Source organism: Perognathus longimembris, chromosome 8 (genome assembly GCF_023159225.1).
Source record: "Perognathus longimembris pacificus isolate PPM17 chromosome 8, ASM2315922v1, whole genome shotgun sequence".
Lineage (NCBI taxonomy): Eukaryota > Metazoa > Chordata > Mammalia > Rodentia > Heteromyidae > Perognathus > Perognathus longimembris.
The window spans coordinates 72,360,306-72,384,520 of NC_063168.1; the positions used below are offsets into that span (position 1 = coordinate 72,360,306).

The 24,215-nt window shown below is 37.8% G+C and overlaps 1 protein-coding gene across 2 annotated transcripts in view; it reads left to right on the forward strand.

Moving 5' to 3' along the window:
- Rock2 (Rho associated coiled-coil containing protein kinase 2) overlaps positions 1-24,215 on the forward strand; it is a 100,016-nt gene that overhangs the window by 44,263 nt on the left and 31,538 nt on the right. For both annotated transcript variants that reach the window (XM_048353408.1, XM_048353409.1), the window contains exons 4-9: positions 8,763-8,900; positions 11,933-12,193; positions 16,823-16,967; positions 19,592-19,730; positions 22,283-22,374; positions 23,355-23,514. In XM_048353408.1, coding sequence (XP_048209365.1) covers positions 8,763-8,900; positions 11,933-12,193; positions 16,823-16,967; positions 19,592-19,730; positions 22,283-22,374; positions 23,355-23,514 — 935 coding nt within the window. The remainder of the gene's footprint in view (positions 1-8,762; positions 8,901-11,932; positions 12,194-16,822; positions 16,968-19,591; positions 19,731-22,282; positions 22,375-23,354; positions 23,515-24,215) is intronic.

Genomic DNA, 24,215 nt, shown 5'->3' on the forward strand with positions numbered 1-24,215 from the left:
TCAAGTCAACCTACTTGTAATTGGATTTCTTCTCCATCACTAACTTAAAGGACTTGAGTCTAGTTGTTTAATTTCTGTCCCTCGATTTCTTTTCTTTTCTTAGGACTCAGGGCCTGAGCACTGTCCCTGGCTTCTCTTTGCTCAAGGTTAGCACTCTACCACTTGAGCCACAGCGCCACTTCTGGCCATTTTCTATATATGTGGTGCTGGGGAATCGAACCCAGGGCTTCATGTATATGAGGCGAGCACTCTTGCCACTAGGCCATATTCCCAGCTCGATTTCTTTTCTGTTAAGTGAAAAGGACAATAACATTTATGCCTTACAGGATTCCTATATGAATTAGATGAGATACATATAAAGCATGGGGAGCACTGTCTGGGTCATAGTCATGCCTTGTACGTGTTCACAGTTAATGGTCAGACATGGCTTGCTTTTCCATTTCTTTACAAAATAATCAGGGACTATGATAGATTCTTAAGGATATGGTAGCATAGTGTCTGTCTTCCCAAAAGCTGGTCCTATGGAGGAGATTACGATTAAGCAAGTACAATTACTGTTTTGGATTATGTTAAATACAGTGAAGGAAAAGATGTGGAACCTATGAGAGCCTGAGACTGGAGACAGCTAGTGAAGGCCTTCCTGTGAGAAAGTGACATTTGATTTAGGTGGTAAAGGAGTTAGCCACAGAAAGAAGTGGGTTGACGTGGGACTTGTAAGGAAGGTAACAACACGTGAAAATGTGAGTCCCCAAAATGTCGTTATCACTTAACTCTCATCCCCCCAAAAGGCAATCCTTACAGAATAGGAAGCTCTCTAATACTCATATAACAGAATTTGCTTAGTTTTGTTTCTTTTTTCACCTCCCTATAGAGAAAGTATAGTTTTGTGTACGTGTTTGTGGGAGCGCGCATGTGTGTGTGTGCTCGCTCCCTGAACCTCGGGCTTTAAACTCAGGACCTGGGCACTGTCCAGCTTTTTGGTGATTAATTGGAGATGAGCGTTTCAGACTTTGCTGCCCAGGTTGGCTTCAAACTGCTGTCCTCAGATCTCTAGTCTCCCGAGTCACTAGGATTACAGGTGTGAGCCACCAGCACCTAGTACCAACTTAGTTTTAAAGCAGCTTTTAGAAGTAGAAATCTGCCTAATGCAAGGATGTAAGGGACATCATTTTTCAGTATTCCTCATGTAAACTTAACTTTTTTTTTTTTTTTTTTTGCCAGTCCTGGGCCTTGGACTCAGGGCCTGAGCACTGTCCCTGGCTTCTTCCCGCTCAAGGCTAGCACTCTGCCACTTGAGCCACAGCGCCGCTTCTGGCCGTTTTCTGTATATGTGGTGCTGGGGAATCGAACCTAGGGCCTCGTGTATCCGAGGCAGGCACTCTTGCCACTAGGCCATATCCCCAGCCCGCAAACTTAACTTTTAAATCTTTTATTTTTTGAGTAAAACTGACTGACTTTCTTTATGTTTGTTAATTCTTGTGTCTGCCATTCAGTTTTGGCTGCTTCATTAACAGAAGATAATAACTACCTGTTCTGCCAAATAGGTACATTGGATCTTCTTATGAGAAATTAAAGTATACAAGTTTTTGGTAGTAAATTTGAGGGCTGGAATGTGGCTTAGTAGCGTGCTTGCCTAGCATGCATGAAGCCCTAGGTTCAATTCCTCAGCACCACATAAACAGAAAAAGCCAGAAGTGGTGCTGTGGCTCAAGTGCAGAAGGAAGCCAGGGACAGTGCTCAGGCCCCCCGAGTTCAGGCCCCAGGACCACCACCAACAACAACAACAAAAATTGAAAGCCTCAAACAATACATTTTTTTTAGAATGGTTTAAAAAAGCATTTGTTTGTAAATGTTCCAAGAGGTTCACTTCAAAATCTCTCTATTTAGAAATGTCTCATCTAATTCAAAGGGAATACCAGATTTGAGAGACACAGGGTAAAAAAAGAGAAACAACTACAAAAGAAATACTTGCAAAACTGTTTGGTTTAAGTGAACTGAACACCTGGGGGGGGGGGGAGGGGAGGAATGGAAAGGGGGGAGGGAAGGGGGTACGAGGGACAAGGTAACAAACAGTACAAGAAATGTATCCAACGCCTAACGTATGAAACTATAACCTCCCTGTACATCAGTTTGATAATAAAAATTTGAAAAAAAAAAGAAATGTCTCATCTACCTAAGCTTTTTAACTAGTAATATAAAAAGCAGTACTTACTAATTACAGAAAGAACAAAGAAAAAGGAAAAAAAAGATCCTTGAAATTCTGTCATCTGGAATATCACCACTGCTAGTCTTTTGTCACTCTCCTTTCTTGTTTTTGGTCTTATCTCTTCAAAGATAAAGTCAGGTGCTTGTGACACTGATGTACCATAGAATTAAAAACAAGGAATTGGACAACTTTATTTTGAATTAAAAAAAAAACAGAACAATTAGAATAGGAACACTGCTTTTGTCTTTAAGTCCTAGCCTAATGACAGGGTGAAACACGTGCCACTTCATAATAGTATGAGCTATGTTTTATCTGTGGTGTTAATTAACATTTCTATTGAAAATATTCTGTATCCTAAGTATAACCATTCTTTTATCTTAGCAGCTGTGATTTTTATGTAAAAAGAAATCACTGAAATTTACAGGGATCAAGTTAAATTTGCCACCTAGTTTACAAATATGTAGGACTTTCTCCAGGTTTGTTGACATCTAATCCATGTTTTTAAACTTTACTCTATGCAATGATGATAGCTACTGTATCCCATTGTTTATTTATCCATCTATATTGAATAGAGGAGTGGAAGCTGGAGAATTAAGGGAATCTCAGAAATGCTGAGGGAAATTATAATAGACTTAGAGAAATCCTCAGAGGAAGATGAATGGAAATCAGCTTTCCTAAAGTAGCACATGTTATTGTGGTACTTTGTAAAATCACTGAGAATGAATTTTACCAAATGGTATAGACATTTGGCATGAATGAGACTATTGCCTCTTTTTTTAAAATTTTTAAAATATATTTTAACTTTGTTGTTAAGATGATGTACAGAGGGCCTACAGTTACATACGTAAGGTAGTTAGTGCATTTTTTGTCATACTTGTTACCCGCCCCCCCCAATTTTTCACTTATCTTCCCTCTCTCCCCAGCCCCCCTCCCCAGTTGTACAGTTAATTTCCAACATACTATCTTGTGAATAACTGGTTCGTTTGCCTTTATCCTTTGTTTCACTATTTTGATGTTCCCCGAGACTCTTGCCCCTTAATGTTTGCACATTAAATTATGTCAAAGACCACAAGCTGTGGTTTTCATATCTTGTGTTATGAGCCAGTAAGTGTCCTACCCTATCAGTGGAAATGGTATTCAGCTCTTATGAATTAGAGTATCTAGGCAAAGTAGTTTTTGTTATTCAACATCATGCAGATACAGATAATGATTTGTTGAATGTACAGTTCACCATTGTGTTAACTAATGGGCAGTCTTACAATGAAGGATTTTTTCTATTCCTAAAGGAGCTTTTGGAACATACAGTGAATCTATTAGATGATTGTAGGTACTGTGCAAAAGTGGGGAGCTGTTTTCATCCCCGGAAGGAAAATCAATAAGCATTCTCCTCATTTTGAAATCATTTGATGGCTATGTTGGGTAAATTTTTGTTTATTTTGGTGAATTCCTGTGTCTTTGTAGGTTTGTTTACTTAATGTGTAAATGTCGTTGGCTTAAATGATATTTACACATAAGCAAACTAGTAAAGGCAGCTGGCAGTTATCAGATAGATACCTTTGTGCTTCTGTTCAGAGTTGTGCTTTATAGAAAACTTTTTGTCATGGTCTGAGTCAAACATACATAATAATACTGTACAAATTGATTCATTGCTATAGATCACTTTCTCTAATGGAAACATCAGACTTGGATTTTTTCAAATGAGGGAAGATTTGGGGAATGCTAAATATCTTAGCAGCTTTTTAAACTTGTTAACAGGTTTATAATTAATAGTAGGATTGGAATGATTATTTGCTGTGTGATGATTCAATAATTAAGCACAAGTCAATTAAAATCTAGTCTGTTTTGGTAGGGATTTCTAGTTTTAGGGCTACCATTTTTTTTTTTAGCATGTTGTAAATTTTCTAATACTATGAGCTTAGGAGATTGTTGTTCCAGCTTGGTAATATAGAAGATAGATATAAGCTATGGTTGGATGACTATAAGCTGTAGCTATTACCGTAACTGGCTCTTTGTGTTTAGGATTCAGATATTTGTGCTGAAAGGAAGTCACTGACTTCCTTTCTGTCTTGTCTTCTCTGTTAAACCATTTGTTCAAGCCCCATGACCGAACCCCACCAAAAAAAGTCAATTAAACCATTTTGGTGAAATGTTCATTTCAGTTACTCTGTTTTTCAGTTATATTATTTTTGAGTTTCTAGTCGATTGAACATACATTGAAGACCTCCTATTTATGTACTTAATGTATATATTCTTATATGAGTACTATTGTTTTCATATTTGTGAATATTTTAAAGCAAAATTTTGTGTTTTGGGGACAGTTTCTATTGTCTTTTTCTTGATAAATTATATTTTCCTTTGCCTCTGTGTTAGTTGTAAATTACATAATGGATCTTGTGGCTAAAATGGTAGATACTCTGAATTTTGATGGTTTTCTTTGAAGGGTGTTGATTTTCATTTTAGTATGTTCAGTTTCTTGCTTAATTAGTGCAGGCTTGGTCTTACACTTTGTAAAAGTAAATGTGTTGGAAAGATCAAAGTGTTTCCCAAGTCCTTTTAACTCAGTCTCCAAATTCTGCTCTTTTGATCTCTTAGAGTTTGTGATTAGCTTTTGTTAAATAGTAAGAATAGAACTTTCTTCAGAACATAATTCCTTCTTGTAACTTGTCAACTAGATGCCCAGGAATTAAAGCAAGATTTCTTTACTTTTGCTTGACTGGGAACCCAGTGTCCTTCCACTGTAGCTTAATGTCTGGGGTTTCTGTTTGACTATCAGCCTCACTGCAGTTCCTCTCTGGTAACCTGGGAAAGTTGATGTCCGGTAGCTCAGCTTTTAGCCAGTCACTTACTCGCAACTTGTAGGGATCCCATCCATACTTGCCATTTGCCTCTCATCATCCAGCTGCTGTATTCATCTTGATCTCTAGTCTCCACCTCTTCAGCTCAGCCAGACCACTGTACTTAGTGCTAGACAACCACTTGCTGTACACTGGCTGGGGTGTTGATTTCAAGCTTTTTCTGGGTCATTATGGGAATTACTTTATAATGTTCTCAGGATTATAGTCTTGTGCTCCTTATTTTTCAAAACTTGGGTCAAAACCATTGTTTCATGTATGTTGATGGTTACTGAACTACAGGAGAGTTAGCCAGTGCCAGGTGTTTCTTCCTATCCAGCAGTGCATAATTCTGATAGATAGATAAATATTTGTGCTTATTGTGTCATGACAGAATTATCTGTGCTTGCTATTAGTGATTCGCTCAAGTGCACTCAACAAATACAATTTCTTACTTGGGTTTTGTTAGGGGAACGTTTTCTTTATTAAACAAGTACAATATTTTATTATATCCTTCATAATATTTAATCTGCAAAGTGTGATGGTTCTTTCCTGTCTCCTTTGGAAAGATTACAAGCATTCTTTTGGTTTATTTTCTTCAAAGTGTTTTCTTCAAGTATTCATTCTAGGTGTGGATAGTGTTTGACAAAAGGTAATTAGAAATGTTCTCATTGAATCTTCCTTAAAACTGGAAAAGCATTATCTAACCAGTTACCAGGTTAAAAATATATTTTTGTAAGTTAGGTGCTTGTGACTCCTGTCTGCATTCCTAGCTGCTCAGGAGGTTAATATCTGAGGATTGCAGTTTGAAGTCAGCCCAGGCAGGAGAGTCCATGGGATTCTTCTCTTCAATTAACCACCAAAAAGCTTGAAGAGGAGCTGTGGCTTAATTGGTAGCCTTGAACCTTGTAGTCTTGAGTACAAAAGCATAGTGACATAGTCCTGAAGTTCAAGCTCCAGGACCAGCACACAAAATAATTGTAGATAGTAATTTACTAATAAATAAATACTTAGTGTTTTATTACCAGTGTTGGCATTAAACTTGGCACTAGGGATATAGTAGAGAACTAGGGATATGGTAGAGAAATAGGCATGAACTATTCTTGCTGAGTTTCTAACTTGGGATACAGGCAATGAATAGACAGTGTCTGAAAGTTTCAAATTATAGTGTGTGAATTAGGAAGATAACAGAGATTCTAAGGTAGAAAGCAATTCTTATTTGGATTGAGTGACCACAAGACTGGGTGGTGCAAGATTATAAGTGAGCCTAAAGAATAACAAGAACAAAATGCCAAGATTGAAATTGGGAAGGTGAGCATAGGGCATAGTTCTGATAATTTATTTATTTATTTATTTATTTATTTTGGCCAGTCCTGGGGCTTGGACTCAGGGCCTGAGCACTGTCCCTGGCTTCTTTTTGCTCAAGGCTAGCACTCTGCCACTTGAGCCACAGCACCACTTCTGGCCATTTTCTGTATATGTGGTGCTGGGGAATCGAACCCAGGGCCTCATGTATACGAGGCAAGCTCTCTAGCCACTAGGCCATATCCCCAGCCCCCTGATAATTTATTTAGGACCCATAGGTTGTGGTCCAGAAGTTTCTCATAGTTTCTTTCTTCTAATCCTGTGGATGGTGACCCAAAGCTGGCATGTTTCTGAATGAAAAGGAGGGATGGAAGATTGGGTTGAAAAATATAGTTTGGCCCTGTTGAGGGGAATCAACCTAATTGTGGGCTTGCATAAGTAACAATAGCATAGATACTGGATTCAGGCTATATTTCAGTCTTTATTCTAGTTGCCATCTGTACAGTCTTCAGGCAAGTTTGAGCTCTGTATCCTCATACTTGCCATTTTAACAGAGGGAAGTAAAACTTGACTAGGAATTATGAAGAGTAGAGTTACATGTATCAAAACCAATACCTTGCTGTATACTGGACTCACACCTATAATCCTAGCCGTTCAAGAGACTCAGAGCTGAGGCTCTCAGTCAAAGGCAGCCTGGGAAGGAAGTCTATGAGCTTCTTATCTCCAGTAACCATCAGAAAGCTGGAAATGGAGCTGTGGCTTGAGTGGTAGAGTGCTAGCCTTGAGCAAAAGAAAAGCTCAAGACAGTGCCCAGGCCCTGAGTTCAAGCCCCAAGACCAGCATAAAGCAAAACAAAGAACCCCCAGATCCAGTGCCTGGCACATACTAAGCATTCAGTAAATTAATTCTTTTAGAAAATATTTAAGGCATGAGGTATGGTTCTGTAGTAGAATGCCTATACTAAGCATGTGGGCCTGAGTTCAAGGCCCAGTACTACTGAAAATAATTATGAAAAGTTTATTATGTGCCTGGCATTGTTTGTAGGTGTAGGGACTCTGAATGAAACAGCAACAAAAATCATTACTTTCATTGGTTAAATTCTAGTGTTTAGAGATAAGAGACAAATAAATTAAAAAGATGTAAGGGCAATGGAGCAAAAGCAGGAGTGAATGGAATGGGGACTATGCTGGCAGCAGAGGGAGACAGTAAGCTGAAATTGAAGTAGCTTTCTAAGACAAGACTTTCAAGACAAGACTTGAGCCTTAATTAAAGGAAGTGAAGAACAGAGCCCATCTCGAGGAAGTGATTCTAGGCAGACAAAGTAACACATGCCAAGGAAATGCTGGAAGTCTTGTAAGGGGTTTGGGGAAACTAGTTGAGATTCATACTGGTAATTGAAATAAAAGATAATGCACTAGATTGGTAGTGAATTTACATAAATCTACTGAATTCTAATATTTAGGTTATAAGGGATATATGTACTAATATTTCCCAATAGACATAGCTTAGATGTTTCCTATTTATAGTATCTTTTTTTTCTTTTTTTTTTTTTGGAGCCACAGAGCTACTTCCAGCTTTTCTGTGATTAATTGGGGGTAAAAGTCTCACACACTTTCCTGCTCAGGCTGGTTTTGAACCAGGATCATCAGATCTCAGCCTCCTGAGTAGCTAGGATTACAGGTGTAAGCCACTGGCTCCCAAATAATAGCATCTTATTCTTTGTTTTGTGTGTGTGTGGTTTTTTTTTGGTTGTTGTTGTTGTTTGCTTTTTTGCCAGTCCTGGGGCTTGAATAGGGCCTGGGCACTGTCCCTGTGTTTCTTTTGCTCAAGGCTAGCACTCTACCACATGAGCCATAGCACCATTTCAGCCTTTTCTGTGGCACTGAGGAATCAAACTCAGGGCTTCATGCTTGCTAGGCAAGCACTCTACCACTAAGCCATGTTCCCAGCCCTATTAATTTTATTCTTAAAATTGTTAACTTCGTTAAGCACCAGTTGGCTATAGGTTTTGTTTTTTCATTGGTAGTGGGGCTTAAACTCAGGGCCTGCGACTGTCCTTGAGCTCTTTTGCTCAAGGATGGCACTCTACCACTTTGAACTGCAGTACCACTTCCAGTTTTTTGGTAGTTAATTGGAAATGGAGATAAGAGTCTCTTGGACTTTCCTGCTTGGCCTGGCTTTGAACCGTGATCCTCAGATCTCAGCCTCCTGAGTAGCTAGGATTACAGGTGTGAGCCATGAGCACCTGGCAGCTGTTACACAATTTTCTCCTTGTTTCTCTTATTTATGTAGTATTATGCATTTGCTTTTTATTCATTAGGTAAGAATAGTTTTCTTTTGCAGCTGAAGTTTTTAATAGTATCGTTTTCTTCCCATAAAATTAAAATAGTAATAATTTTTCTACTTTAAAAAATTCACAGGTTCGTCATAAGGCATCACAGAAGGTTTATGCTATGAAGCTTCTTAGTAAATTTGAAATGATAAAAAGATCAGATTCTGCTTTTTTCTGGGAAGAAAGAGATATTATGGCTTTCGCCAATAGTCCTTGGGTGGTTCAGGTAAGCATACTTTCATAAACTTTTGTAAACTTACATTCTCTTTTTTTAAGTACTGGTTATTTGTAAGAGTTTGCTTTGTATGCTGAACATCTTATGCCTCATTCACATAGTAATAATGTTTTTCATAAGATTTCATTATGCTTGTTTAATATTCCTAAATAATGGATCTGCATAAACATGACATGCAAGAATTAATTTAAATTCATTATGGAAACAACGTGTGTGTGTGTGTGTGTGTGTGTGTGTGTGTGTTGGGATTTGCTGTGTTTTAGCTTTTTTTTCCCCTCAGTGCTGGCGCTCTGAGAATTTCCTGATAAAAGTTTTTGGAAGATTTAATAAGATCCTACTTTCTTATATATGCCACTTTCCTCCTGTGTCCTCATGTGAGAAGCATTGATAGGGGTGGGTGAATGAGCTCCTCGTGTAGCCTTCCAAGCAAGGCCCCCCTCCTCCTAAAACCATCACCCATAGAATCTGGTCCTAAGAAATATTAGTTATGATAGTGTATCTGTGTGGGAGTGCACAGACTTTGGGACCCTAGCATTGTAGCATCAACTTAGAATTGATTTTGGGGGTGTGGGTAGGAAAGGGGGGAGGTATATACTTAAACATTAAATTTTGTTTCCATGTGGTTATCCAATTGTTTCCACATCAGATACTGAAGAACTGATATGAGTTGCTTCTTGTGTTGTGATTCAGTTGTCCAGGTCTGTTTGGGGGTTTTCTGTTTCATTTGGTTGGTTTGTCTATTCTTGCCATCAGAAGTACAGTATTTTAATTAATTTGGTTTAAATTTTTGGTCTTGGTTGAATTTTCTTTGTGGTACTGGGGATCAAACCCTGGGTCTTGTGTGTGCTATACAGGCACTGTGCTACTGAGCTACAGCTCTAGCTCCTGATTGAACTTCTGCATAGAACTCTGGATTTATAGACTTCACCAAATTAGGAAACTTCTTGACCATTATTTCTTAAAGTTTTTTTTTTTTTGTCTTAATGAGTTCCTGCCCCATGGTTTCCTTTACAGACTCTAATGATATATATTATTTGCTTGATGTTATTCCATGTGTGATTCATTTTGAATAGTTTCATTGAATTCCCCCCCCTCCCCCGGTCCTGCGGCTTGAACTCAAGGCCTGGGTGCTGTCCCTGAGCCTCTTTGTGCTAAAAGCTAGCGCTCTACCACTTGAACTACAGTGCCACTTCCAGCTTTTTCTGAGTAGGTTTTTTTTTTTTTTAAGTTTTATTTTCAAGCTGATATACAGAGGGGTTACAGTTAAATGAATAGTTTATTGAGATAAGAGTGAATCTCACAGACTTTCCTGCCTTGATCCTCAGATCTTAGCCTCTTGAGTAGCTAGGATTACAATTGTGAGCTACTAGTGCCCAGGTTAGTTTAATTGCTATGTTTTTAAGTTCTCTGACCTTTTCTTTAGTGTCCAATCTAACTTCATCCCATCCTATCTGTTTTTACTCAGCAAAATTGTTGTATCATTAGTAGTTCATTACATTTTATTACTGCATAGTATTTCATTGTATAAATATATGACCATTCATCTTTTAACTAATTAGATTGCTTTCAGCTTTCTTCATTTAAAAATAAAACTGCATTATTATTTGTGAATCAGTTGTTTCTTTGAGGGCCTGTTTATTTAAACTTTGTTAGGGTTAATTTATAGTTGCCATTGATGGAAAATACATAACTTTTGTTGTTGCTCTAATGGCTATGTCTGCCCTTATAATGTGCATTAACTTTGTTGACGAATATCTTGTATACTTACAATTAATTTTTAATGTATACAACTTAATGATGTTTAGGAAATGTACAGGGACATATAGCCATTATTATAATCAGGATTCATTGTTTCCATTATTTCAAAATTATTTGCTCATTTCCATTTATAAACATTTCCTATTACTCTCAGCTCCAGACAACCACTAATTTACTCTGCCTCTATGGAGTTGCTGTTTGTAGACATTTCATATATAAGGAATAATAAATATGCTGTCTTTTGTACTTGGTATCTTTAGCCTACTATTTTAAAGTTTGTTCATCTTCTAACATCTATCATACTTAATTTTCTTTTCTTTTGTTTTGTTTTTTGCTAGTCCTGGGGCTTGAACACAGAGCCTGAGCACTGTCCCTGGCTTCTTTTTGCTCAAGGCTAGCACTCTACCACTTGAGCCACAGTGCCACTTCCAGCTTTTTCTATCTATGTGGTACTGAGGAATCGAACCCAGGGCTTCATGTATACGAGGCAAGCACTTTACCACTAGGCCATATTCCCAGCCCCTTAATTCTCTTTTGATGCTGATAATAGTCTGTTGCATGGTGAGGTATAATAAGGGATGTGTTTGGTCTTTCCCTCTACTTTCTGGTGGATATCTGTAGAAACCCAAAGTTTTCTGAATGAGAGGAGTAGTTTTTGGCCTGAGGATTGGAGCTTTCAGCTACCAGACTTTCAGGGAACCAAGAATGGGGCTGGCAATTGACTTTAATGTCATGTCCCCTGTAAGGAGGTCCAGTAAAAACCCTGGACGTTGGCACTCAGTGAAGCTCCCTGATTGGGGAACATACTTATGTGGAGCTGCTGGGAGAGCAATAAGTCCTGATTTCACAGGGAGAGGAAACAAAAATCAGGCAGCCTGCCAGACTTTGCCCCCAGTGCCTTTCCTCCCTCCGCCCCCCAAGACTTAAGACCGTAACTCAGTTCTGATGCTTACTTTTGATCTTTAGCTGCCACTCTACCATAGGAGCAACAGCTCCAACCCCCGCAGTATATCCTTTATAATGAAACTGTAACACAGTGCTTTTCTGAATTCTGTGAGTCATCTCAGTGGATTGTAGGAGTCAGGAATGGAGACTTGTGGAGATCCCTGAAGGGCTGATTTCATACATTTTAACTGTTTTAGTTGTAATTTGCCTTTTTCATTGTTATCTATAATTTTGGTCTTGGTTTATTAATAGAACTTTTTTTCTGTTTGAGGTTTTGTTTTTTGGTTTTGACTTTTTCCCCTTTTATTTTTGTTTTTCAGCTCTTTTGTGCTTTTCAAGATGATAGGTATCTTTACATGGTAATGGAATACATGCCTGGTGGAGACCTTGTAAACCTTATGAGTAATTATGATGTGCCTGAAAAGTGGGCCAAATTTTATACTGCTGAAGTTGTTCTGGCTCTGGATGCAATACACTCCATGGGTTTAATCCACAGAGATGTGAAACCTGACAACATGCTCTTGGATAAACATGGTCATCTAAAATTAGCAGACTTTGGCACATGTATGAAGATGGATGAAGTAAGTAAGCAAGCAAAACAGTGCTGGGTTTTTTTAGGAACAAGTAAACTCAAATTGGATTTTGTAGTTTGAATACAAATAAAACCAAATTAAATTATTTATTAGTGGATTTGGCAAATATGAAGGAGATGTAGCTTATCCTCTTCATAGTATGTAGATAGGAATTCGCTACCAATCACAACTGGTTTATGAACTAAACATAGAATTAAGAGCACAAAATCTAACATGTAGCTATTGCCACCACCATTAAAGGACATAAAGATAAGGAAAGAAATTTATTCTTCCAATTCTCACTCATTCTCTCTGCTTAAACTATATAGAATATATTTGGGCATAATCCAATGTGATCCTTTACCTATAAGATAATTCATATTATGATCAATAGATTCAGTAACATTAACCTTATAGATAATTGCAATAGTTATTTGCTTTGATTGTAAAATTTCTGTTATATCTTTTTTTGCATATACTATAATTTGTAATGAAGCAGGACCATTAAAATTTTTTTTTGCTGTTATGTTTTTTTTTTTCCTTTTTAATCCCTTGTTGGATCTAGAAAATGACTTATAGCTGCTAATATATATATTACAGCAGACTGGATATCCTCTTTGGAATGGTATTCATAACTTCCAGGATGCTTATATATACATATATATACATACACATGAATAATCTATTTCTTGTTAGTTGTCCAGTCAAGCCAGATATTTGCCTTAGATAGTTTTCTTCCTGCTATGTAACTTATGTCATGTGTTTGGCATCCATTTTTATTGTTTTATCAGCATTCTATCTTATCTCAGAATCTGCTTAGATTTTGCCTTATCTAGAAAATTCTCCCTGATAACCTTCTACTGACCTTTCCTCTTCACTCTCCTAAGTCTTAGTGCCCTGGGAAGTAAGGAGTATTCAGAAAGTATGCCTGGAAAGCCATACTTTCCAGGCAATGTGTTTTTAACTTAACCTGTTCAGCTAAAACTTCAAATTCCTTTCCTTTTTGGTTTTCATCCTGGAGTATGGTACTGTGTACTACAGCCAGTAATCAGTCAATGTTTGATAAGTAGAGGTTTCTTTACTGTTTCCAAAGCTCCCTTTTATTGTGTGTATTATGATATAGTATAAAATGATTGATAGTGAAAATTACCTACAAAAACAAAACTTGAAGTCATTTTCTGAAAGAACATTCAAATTTCTTGTCTGGCGTACATATTCTGTGATGCTTATACACTGCATTTCCATGAATGTATTCTGACTTTAATTAAACCAGTAGCTTTTGGGATAAGGGTGCAAAAAATATATCACACAATATGTTCTTAGAAGTAGCTGCAGTTACTTAGCAAAAGCAACAATAGCCAGAGAATGGGATAGAATGTGGTGGTATTTATAAAATATTTTTATAAGATATAAGCAGATATTAAAACCAGCAATTGAGACATCTGAAGTTGTCTCTTTAAAAACAAAATATGGCTTACTAAATTAATTTGTGATTTTTAAAAAAATTCAAGTAAAGAAAATTGAACTAGTTTTCTTGGTTTATAGTTTATTGTTGTATCTACATAGAGTCCAATTTACTTTTATTTTTCTCTGTTCAGTTTCTTTTTTTTTTTTTGGCCAGTCCTGGAGCTTGAACTCAGGGCCTGAGCACTGTCCCTGCCTTCTTTTTGCTCAAGGCTAGCACTCTGCCACTTGAGCCATAGTGCCACTTCTGGCCGTTTTCTATATATGTGGTGGTGGGGAATTGAACTCAGGGCTTCATATATATGAGTCAAGCACTCTTGCCACTAGGCCATATTCCCAGCGTCTGTTCAGTTTCTAATTCTCTTTTCAGTCCACGAAGTCATCCAATATATCATGTTTATCATACCTTTTCACATAGTATTAGCCTACTATACATTTATATTTAGTTTATATAAATAGTATATTAGAATACATACCATATTGTTTTTTAATGCCTCTGATAAATGAGCATTTGTTTATCGTTTCATATTGCTGCTTAGCATTCCACAGTGTTATCCTTAGTTTACTTCTTTATTCCTCTGGTGTAAACTCAAAGGTCACTTCCAACTCCCTCCTATCAACAGTACTGTCTTGAACAACATACTTATTCTGTGTTTGTCCTGACAAAAGGTTTTTCTAAGTTAAACCTAGTACCGAGTTGCTGGGCACTGGTGGCTCACACCTAGCTAGCTACTCAGGAGGCTGAGATTAGATGATTGTGGTTCAAAACCAGTCTAGTCCATGAGACAGGAAAGTTTATGAAGCTCCATCTCCAAAATAACCAGTAAAAGGCCAGTCTGGAGGCATGGCAGTGGTAAAGTGCATGTGAAACTCTTGACTCAACCCCTACTGCCATAAAAAATAAAGCAAGCAAGAAACAAATAATAATTGCTGTGTCAGAGTATTGTTTCTGGTCCTCCAGAATGGCTGCAAATGTTTAGAACCTCTTTTAGTAGTTCATGAGAGATCTTTTCTCTCCATGTCTACGGTAGCCTTTCCGACTCACATATCTAAATGTTACCAAATCCATTGGTGGAAGGTTTTTGTTTTGTTTTTGTTTTGTTTTTTGTTTTGCCATTGCCTGGGCTTTGAACTCAGGGCCTGAGCACTGTCCATGGCTGCTGCTGCTGCTGCTTTTTTTTTTTTTTTTGCTCAAGGCTAGCACTCTGCCACTTGAACCACAGCGCCACTTCTGGCCATTTTCTATGTATGTGGTGCTGGGGAATCGAACCCAGGGTTTCATGCATATGAGGAAAGCACTCTTACCACTAGGCCATATTCCCAGCCCCCATTGGTGGAAGTTTTTTGAAAACATGTTTATAGGGGCTGGGAAGGTAGCATAGTGGTAGAGCACTGTAGAGCCTCAGTACCACATGAATAGAAAAAGTCAGAAGTGGTGCTGTGGCTCAATTGATAGAGCGTTAGCCTTGAGGGACAGTGCTTAAGCCCTGAGTTTAAGCCCGATGACTGGCCAAAACAAAATAAAACAAAAAAAACGAACGAACAAACGTGTTTATAAGTAATGATAATTTCTTCACAATTACTTGTCAACCATATCACTTTGTTAATTGCTTCTGTCTTTTGACCCTTTTATTTGTTTTTTGGGTTTTTTTTTGGCCAGTCCTGGGCCTTGGACTCAGGGCTGTCCCTGGCTTCTTTTTGCTCAAGGCTAGCACTCTGCCACTTGAGCCACAGCGCCACTTTTGGCCATTTTCTATATATGTGGTACTGAGGAATCGAACCCAGGGCTTCATGTATACGAGGCAAGCACTTTACCACTAGGCCATATTCCCAGCCCCTTTTGACCCTTTTAAAATTGGCTTCTTGCTGTTGTATAAGGGGCTTCCTTATACATCTAGGTGCAATTCCACATACTGTGGTATCTTCCAGCCTGCCCCCACCTGTCACTGTTTGAAAACGGAATTAACCCTAACAAAGAACTGTGTAATTTGATGTAGTTATATGGTTTTTAAATAGTGAACTTCAAGTTGTCTAGCCCAAACCTCTATTCCTCAATTAATACTAATAAAAATGATGATTCTGGGGCTGGGGATATAGCCTAGTGGCAAGAGTGCCTGCCTCGGATACATGAGGCCCTAGGTTCGATTCCCCAGCACCACATATACAGAAAACGGCCAGAAGCGGCGCTGTGGCTCAAGTGGCAGAGTGCTAGCCTTGAGCGGGAAGAAGCCAGGGACAGTGCTCAGGCCCTGAGTCCAAGGCCCAGGACTGGCCAAAAAAAAAAAAAAAAAAGATGATTCTTTAATGTTGAAGGATAAGGAAGTTTGTTTTTAAAACTATATCACACAGAACTTAAAATGTTATGTTAATTTTTGATTTTAGGTTTATCATAATCACTTCAACAAGGCTCCAGAAATGTTTATAGTTTCATTCTCTTCACCTGTGGATAGAATCGACAGGCTAGTGCCTTTCTTAATAAATTAAGAGCCATGTCTTTATCCAACTGGGGCCCCTTGTCATCTTAAGTACTTGAGCTATTTTTGAGAGGTCCCAAGCTTCCTTTTCTAATGATTTTTTTTTTAATCTATATCAACTGTCTTTAAGACTACATTCTGGGCCTGGGGATATGGCCTAGTGGCAAGAGCGCTTGCCTCGTATACTTGAAGCCCTGGGTTCGATTCCCCAGCACCACATATACAAAAAATGGCCGGAAGTGGCGCTGTGACTCAAGTGGCAGGGTGCTAGCCTTGAGCAAAAAGAAGCCAGGGACAGTGCTCAGGCCCTGAGTCCACGGCCCAGGACTGGCAAAAAAACAAACAAACAAAACAAAAAAAAAGACTACATTCTGTATTTCCCTTATAACTACTGCATGGTGTCAGAAAAAAGAAAAGTTGTTGATTTACATAGAGTCTCAGGTGTTTGCTACCTTTTCTTTCTTTCATTGATGAAACCTCATGTAATTCAAAGTTCCTGGTCACCCATCATCTAGACATTTCATGTTGTAAATAACCTCTGTCTCTTGAAGCAGGAAAGTTCTGGTGAATGAAGTTCTGTATGTATTTACAGTGTGAACTAGTTGTGTCTTTGTGTGTGCGCGTGTGTGTATGTACATGTGCACTAGCTAACACTAATCTGCTTTGTTGTTTTGTTTATTAATCTCTGGTATTTACCCAGACAGGAATGGTACACTGTGATACTGCAGTTGGAACACCTGATTATATATCACCTGAGGTTCTGAAATCACAAGGGGGTGATGGTTATTATGGGCGAGAATGTGATTGGTGGTCTGTAGGTGTTTTCCTTTTTGAAATGCTAGTGGGTAAGTAAATACTTTTAACTTGTTCTCTTTCCAAACCTTTCCTTAACAGTTTTGATTAGTCAAGAATTGGGGAATATAACGAATTGCCTGTGTCCCAGGGAAGAATTAGAATTTATGAAAATTTGTATTAAGCTCTGATATGATACTGGCCCGGTCACTGCAAATAAGTAGACCATGAAAGGAATTGAAAGTGTATTATATCAGGCCCTGGTGGTTTATGCCTGTAATCCTAGCTACTTGGGAGGTAGAAATCAAGACATCAACGTTCCAGACCAACTTGAACAAAAAAGTTCACAAGACCTCATGTCAGCTTAAAAAGCTGGACATGGTGGTACATACCTTTCATCCTATGGTGACAAGCATACATAGGAGGTTTGTGGTCTAGGCTAGGCAGGGCAAAAGTAGAGAATCTATGTCAAAAATAACCAGGGCAAGAAAGGGTTGGACAAATGGCTCAAGCAGTAGAGTGTCTGTCTAGTAAGCATGAAGCCCTGAGTTCAAACCTAGTATTCTTCCACCCCCATCCCCCAGCGAAAGCAAAAAGTATATGGTTAGGAAATAATTTTTCACTAAATGCTTTTGGGTGCTTTTGTCTTTTGAGACATCTTGTTATATAGCCCTGGTTCCCCTCAAACTTGTAGTCATCCTGTCTTAGTTTCCTGAGTACTAGAATTACAGACTTAGTACACCACACCAGCCAAACCCCAAGAGCAGGTTTACAGATTGGAGGCATGGCTTAAGTGGTAGAGAAAGTGAGGCCTTGAATTCAATCTTTAGTTCCACCAAAAATAAAGAGCAAATTTACAGCCTCCCATGTGCCTCCTCTCTTAAGTGTTTGATGATCATAATTTGTTATAAATATTTTAAGTATAGGACTGTTAATATTTGTTCCAATAGTAACCTAGAACTAGAAGTACTCTTTAGTTTGAATACTTATTTATGTTATTGAATACTTATTAGGTAAACTGGACTCCTTTTATTTACTACTAGAATATATTTGGTTCATAATTACAAGAATTGAATAATAAATATAATTATTGACCATTTTATTTTTAAGACAAATACATTTTTGTTTTAGAAAACTGGGGAGGAAATTACTTATCTTAGAACAAATCAGAATTTGAAAAGCTGAAGTTTTCACAACTGTCTCTGTATAGATTTCATTGCTAACTTTTCCTATTTCTACATACTGGGGCCACAAAGACGTCTTCTGACTGAATTACCTGGCTTAGGGATGAGGAAACTATAGCTAGATCTTCCTTCTAAGGCAAGCATAATAAGCCTAAGAATGACTTTATAGTTGAAGATGTGATTTTGAAATTGACTTATGTTGGAATTTATTCTCTAGAAGATGACCCTAAAATATCTAGGTGCTGGGCTGGATATAGCTTAGTGGCAGCGGACTTGCTTTAGAGGAGATAATGTGGTTTGAGAGCTGAGTTTGAATTTGAATGGCGATGATTTTCTGTACTCTCAGCTTGCTGTGATGCTCTGGCATTGCCCAAGAGAAAAATGTTGACTTTAAGTGCTTAGCTTAAGTCCCTTTGAATTCAAATAAGGAACTACCTGAATATACCTTTTGAAGTTTTAAACTGCCGGATTTGGAAAAACTTAACTTGTACCACTGTACAGGTCCTATTGGCATTAAACTTGTGGCTTCTGATAAGTACTGGCATGGCTCTCATCAGTTAGCAGGAACACTGCATTGAGAGATGATTTCTGTCTCATTCTTCCCTCTAGCTACTTGTCATCTTAGGCAGGCCCATTCAGTCTCTCCAGGACTCCAAGAACAGCCCTGTCCAGTGTGTATGATGGAAACAATTCATATTGCACCTGTTAGTGTGAGAGCTACTGACCACATGGAAAACTGGACATGTGACCTTGTTTTTTATTTCATTCAATTTAAGTTCAACTTTAGATTGTCATAGACTGCTGGTGGCTGCTGTGTTATGAAGCAGCTGTAGCAAATCTTCTCAAATGGCTGATCCAGCTCAAGTTCACCTCTCCTAATGACCTTCTTGAATTATTAAAGTATTTAACTTTGATCTTCTGTTAAAAACAAAGAGCCAGAGACAAAAGCAGGAGACCACAGGTTCAAAGCTATCCGACTACACCTGTCCCAAGCTAAGATTGCTTGTATTTTGTTTTTAGGGGTGAAAGGATTGTTGATGTAGTTAAAAATTAAATATGTTAGCTGGATGCTGGTGGCTCATACTTGTGATCCTAACTTCTCAGGAGGTCGATATCTGAGGGTCAAAGCCCACCCAGGAAGTAGCCTGTGAGATCCTTTTATCTCCAGTTAGATACCAGAAGTGGATCTGCAACTCAAGTGGTAAAGTGCCCTGAGCACAAAAGTTCAGGGACAGCTCCTATGCCCAGGGTTCAAACCAGAGGACTGGCACGCAGGCGCACGCGTGCACACACACACACACACACACACACACACACACACACATTAAATATATCATTTTCATATGTCTGTTTTAAATATGACTCCTGGCTTGAGAATCATTTGTTCTTTCATTTATCTGGGTGATTTTAAGCTTTATATATTTAAGCGTTAGATGAAAGACATTTAATTCATATTTGTATTACATTTACTGTCTTCTTTCTTGGAATTTTAGGGGATACTCCGTTTTATGCAGATTCACTTGTAGGAACTTACAGCAAAATTATGGATCACAAAAATTCTCTCTGTTTCCCTGAAGATGCAGAAATTTCTAAACATGCAAAGAATCTCATCTGTGCCTTCTTAACAGAAAGGTAATGTACTCTGAATTTCTTTGTAGAGAGGCCCTTTGCTTTTAAATCTGTAGAAATCAAACTATTTCCTTTACATATGAAATTAACATCTCTGATTAACTAAGTTGCATTTAATCTATGTTTATTCTTTCCTGCTGCTAAGCCTGGTGTTGAGTTAAACTCATCTTTTTGTGTGTGCAGTTCATTTGTAATTTAATTCTTACCTTAATCTTTGCATCTAATTAAAAAAAGAACTTAGTAAAAACAGTGCATTTGAAAGAAATCTTTTCTGTTCACATTTTACCAATTAATCTATGTTATTCCTTATGACTTTTGAGAGGCGAGCAGATTGTGTAGATATACAACAGTACATAACCTTAAAAAATATTTATGCTCAGCATACAGTACCTCCTTCCCAATCCTTTATTTTGCTCTTGAATAGACACAAGCCTATGGAAATTCTAACTTTTTTCTTTTGTAGTAGTAGTTCATTTTTAGCAGTGGAGGTAGCAGTGGTGGGTAGTGGTTATAATGGAAATTATTTTAAGAAACAAAGAGGTTGGGCACTGATGGCTCATGCTTGTAATCAAAGCTACTCAAGAGGCTGAGATATAAGGATTGTGGTTCAAAGCTTTCCAAGGCAGGAAAATCTGTGAGACATTTATGTCCAATTAAAAACCTGAAGTGGAGCTGTGGCTCAAAGTGGTAGAATGCTAGCCTTGAGCAGAAGCGCTCAGGAACAGCGCCCGGGCCCCAAGTTCAAGCCCCATGACTGACCAAAAAAAAAGGAGAAAGAAACAAATAGCTAGACCCTGGTTACTTATATCTGTAATCCTAGCTACTCGGGAGGCTGAGATCTGAGGGTGGTCATTTGAAGCCAAGCCCTGGTAGAAATTTCCTTGAAATTCTTATCTCTTAATTAACCAGCAAAAAGCTGGAGGTGGAGTTGTGGCTCAAGTGGTAGAGTGCCCGTGTTAGGTGGAATAAGCTAAGTGAGAGTATCCCGGCCCTAGTACTGGCATGCCCCCCAAAAGAACTAAAGGAATAAGATTTGAAAATCTGCCTCAGAAAGAGAAGATTTTTCTTCCTTGGTTTGTTTGCATATTTCTTCCTGAAATCCTGTTTTATGCTGTGATAGAAGTCATCCTAGTAAAAGACCCAACATATACCTACAGTTTAAACTTGGTCAGTTTGTGATCTCCGGGAAATGGTTACCTTTTTGGCAAATAATTTTGCCTATTCATAAAAGGAAGGGCTCAGATTTATAATGAAGAATATTTCTGGTTCTAATGTATTGCAGTTCCTGGGACAATACTGTTGTAGCACAAAGCATAGTACTACACTGAAGGTGCATTTAGCACTGCAGTGACTATCTTCGGCCACATATCTTTGCATACATTTTGTTGCATAAAGTATTTTTGTTGTTGGTTGTTACTAGGTCTTATGGGTATGTGTGACTTGGGGGGAGACAGATGCTGGTGCCTGCTAGGCAAATGACCTCCCACTTGAGCCATTCCACCAGCCCCTTTTGCATTTGTTACTTTTGAGGTAGGATCTCACATTATGCCAGGTTGGTCTTGGCTGTGATCCTCCTGTGTGCGCTTCCCTTTATTGCTGGCATGACAAATCTGTGCTACTCCACCCAGCCATTGTTGAAATAGTGTCTTTCCAACTTTTATGCCCAAATCTTAATCTTTCCTCTTCTCCTCCCCAGTAGCTTCAACAGGCTTGACTCAACATGCACAACTTCTTATATAAAATCTTAACGGTAGAATTCTGAGATTCATTTTACAATTGATTCTTCAGAGTTGTTATATCAGTGTATATTTCAGTTAGCAGTGGTTGTGTTTCTCTCATAAAAATCCTTAAAAATTTTTTCTATCAGGGCAAGAAAGTTAATTTATGTTTATTAGTCATTTACTGACTACAATTAAAAAATTTGTTAACTGTATGATTTATGAACAATCGATGATGATAAACTGAAAATAGATCCTGTATTGTGTTTGATTAGGGACTAACCAAATGCAAGGGGGATTGTGCTTTGAGACAGGCCACAGCATATGGTAATGAAGAGTATTGCTCATGGAAGATTGGCTTTAGCAGTTTATTTATTGGGAATGGTACATGCTAAGGACTGATTGGAGGAAGATATTTTGAAAATAATGTAAAGCCATAAATGTACCCCTCAAGTAGATCCTGTCTTTGTCCATACAGACTTCATGAAAGTGCAAAGGAGAAAGAATAATACTTCTATTCAGGGGATTTGAAATACCTCCTCTTTGTCTAAATTTAATCTCTCTTATATCCTGAGGTTAGATAGCCATGTTGCTTGGCATGTGTGGAGGTTCTGTTACTGATGACAAGGGTACCAGTGGAAATTTTACAGTCTTTAAAGTCATCCAGAGATCACATACTATAAAGTCAGATTGCTTAGTTTTTACAAACATTTAAGTTGAAGCTTTTGATGTAAAAATAATCTGAAACTCATTTGTGGTCTTTATTTTGTTAAAACTAAGTGGTAATATTTTTATTTCTTCCATATTTTTTATAATATCTTTTACCATGTTGTTTAGGGAGGTACGTCTTGGGAGAAATGGGGTAGAAGAAATCAAACAGCATCCTTTCTTTAAGAATGATCAATGGAATTGGGATAACATAAGAGAGAGTAAGTAAATCTTTAGTATTTCTAGTCCATCATGTTTGAAATCTCATTGATTTCCTCTTTTGATACAGCAGGCGTGTTTGATATACCTTGTGGTAATTCATTTTTATATTAAGAGATTTCATTTTAGAGTTTTTTCTCTGGCAGTATTTGTTACTAAATATATCCTCCATAGCTCAGCCACCAATGAATATGTACTTATTTAGCAGCATTTCCCAATTCTTTTACCAGTATAACATTTGTTAATGTTCAGAGTAAGATTATTTTATGGCTCTCAATAATTTTCATAATGATGGAAATGTAATTCCTTAATTTGAATGCACTTGAGTGAATAAGACAATTATTTATGGAGATCATACTTTAGGAGAGAGAGCAGTGTTCTGATTCATTTTTACTTTATACATGGCGTTGAGTCATTTTAAGGGTAAGAATATTTCATCTAAAGAATGTAGAGAATTGGGCTGGGGATATGGCCTAGTGGCAAGAGCGCTTGCCTCGTATACTTGAAGCCCTGGGTTCCATTCCCCAGCACCACATATACAGAAAATGGCCAGAAGTGGCGCTGTGACTCAAGTGGCAGAGTGCTAGCCTTGAGCAAAAAGAAGCCAGGGACAGTGCTCAGGCCCTGAGTCCAAGGCCCAGGACTGGCAAAAAAAAAAAAAAAGAATGTAGAGAATTGAGGGCCCTAAACAATGAATGTAGAAGTTATTACTCCCTGTAATTTTTAGCACCTGGAACAATATTAGCACGTTAAATAACTGTTAATGTACTAATCCACACTTAAGACCTAACAGAGTGAAATTTTTTTTGTAAAGTTTAATTCTAGGAAGTAATAAAATGGAAGATATATTGTTAAAATTTTATACAGTAAATAGGATGCTTTTTATAGGTAAACATGATTTAATCTATCATAAAAATAGAGCTGCTTTGTATCTTCTATTTTGGCTGTGAATGAAATAAGCGTTTTCTTTTCTTTTTAACAGCGGCAGCTCCTGTAGTGCCTGAACTCAGCAGTGATATAGACAGCAGCAATTTTGATGACATTGAAGACGATAAAGGAGATGTAGAAACCTTCCCAATTCCTAAAGCTTTTGTAGGAAATCAGCTGCCTTTTATAGGATTTACCTACTATAGAGAAAATTTGTATGTGATTTGTTCAGTTTTGTTTTCATAGGCTCACTCTAAGAGGATGTCTTGAGACCGAATAATAGAGGATTATTGTTAATTTGTTTTTAATTTTGATTTTTTTCAAAGGACTATTATAAAAAATGTTCTTTTATTCCATCATTGATGTTGATTGTTACATTTATTTATGACAAGGCACTTTTTCTTTTGAAGTAAAGAGACAAATCATTGCTTTTGATGGAGCTACAGTCATAAAGAAGGGTAGAATGTTGTATTTTCCTTTAAAAAAAAAAGTGCCAAAAGAATTAGAAGGGAAAAAAAGGTCACATTTCTTTTGCAGTAGAGAGAAGTCAGCTAAGTGAGGGAAGAGGACACATTTTAGCTTTGTAATGATAGTGAAGGATTTCGAGTGGGGAGACTAGGGTAGGGTGTAGGGAGAGCAGCAGAACACTGTGGGAGGGAAAGGGTGGAAGAAGTTTGGTTGTACACACACATTGGGAGTAGTAGTGTAGTCTAGTAGGGCTCAAAGGATGACCTAAGGAGACCATAGCTTTCCAACTTAAATCTGTGCAGCTGCACAACAGAGCCTGGCAAAAAGTCATTCAGTAAATACTAGTTGACCTAAGTCAACATAAATTGGATGTAAAGTAGAAAATAGATTGGAGTTGTAACTTAGGGGAGGAATCACAGTGATTCCTTTGTATCCTTGTGACTGCAGG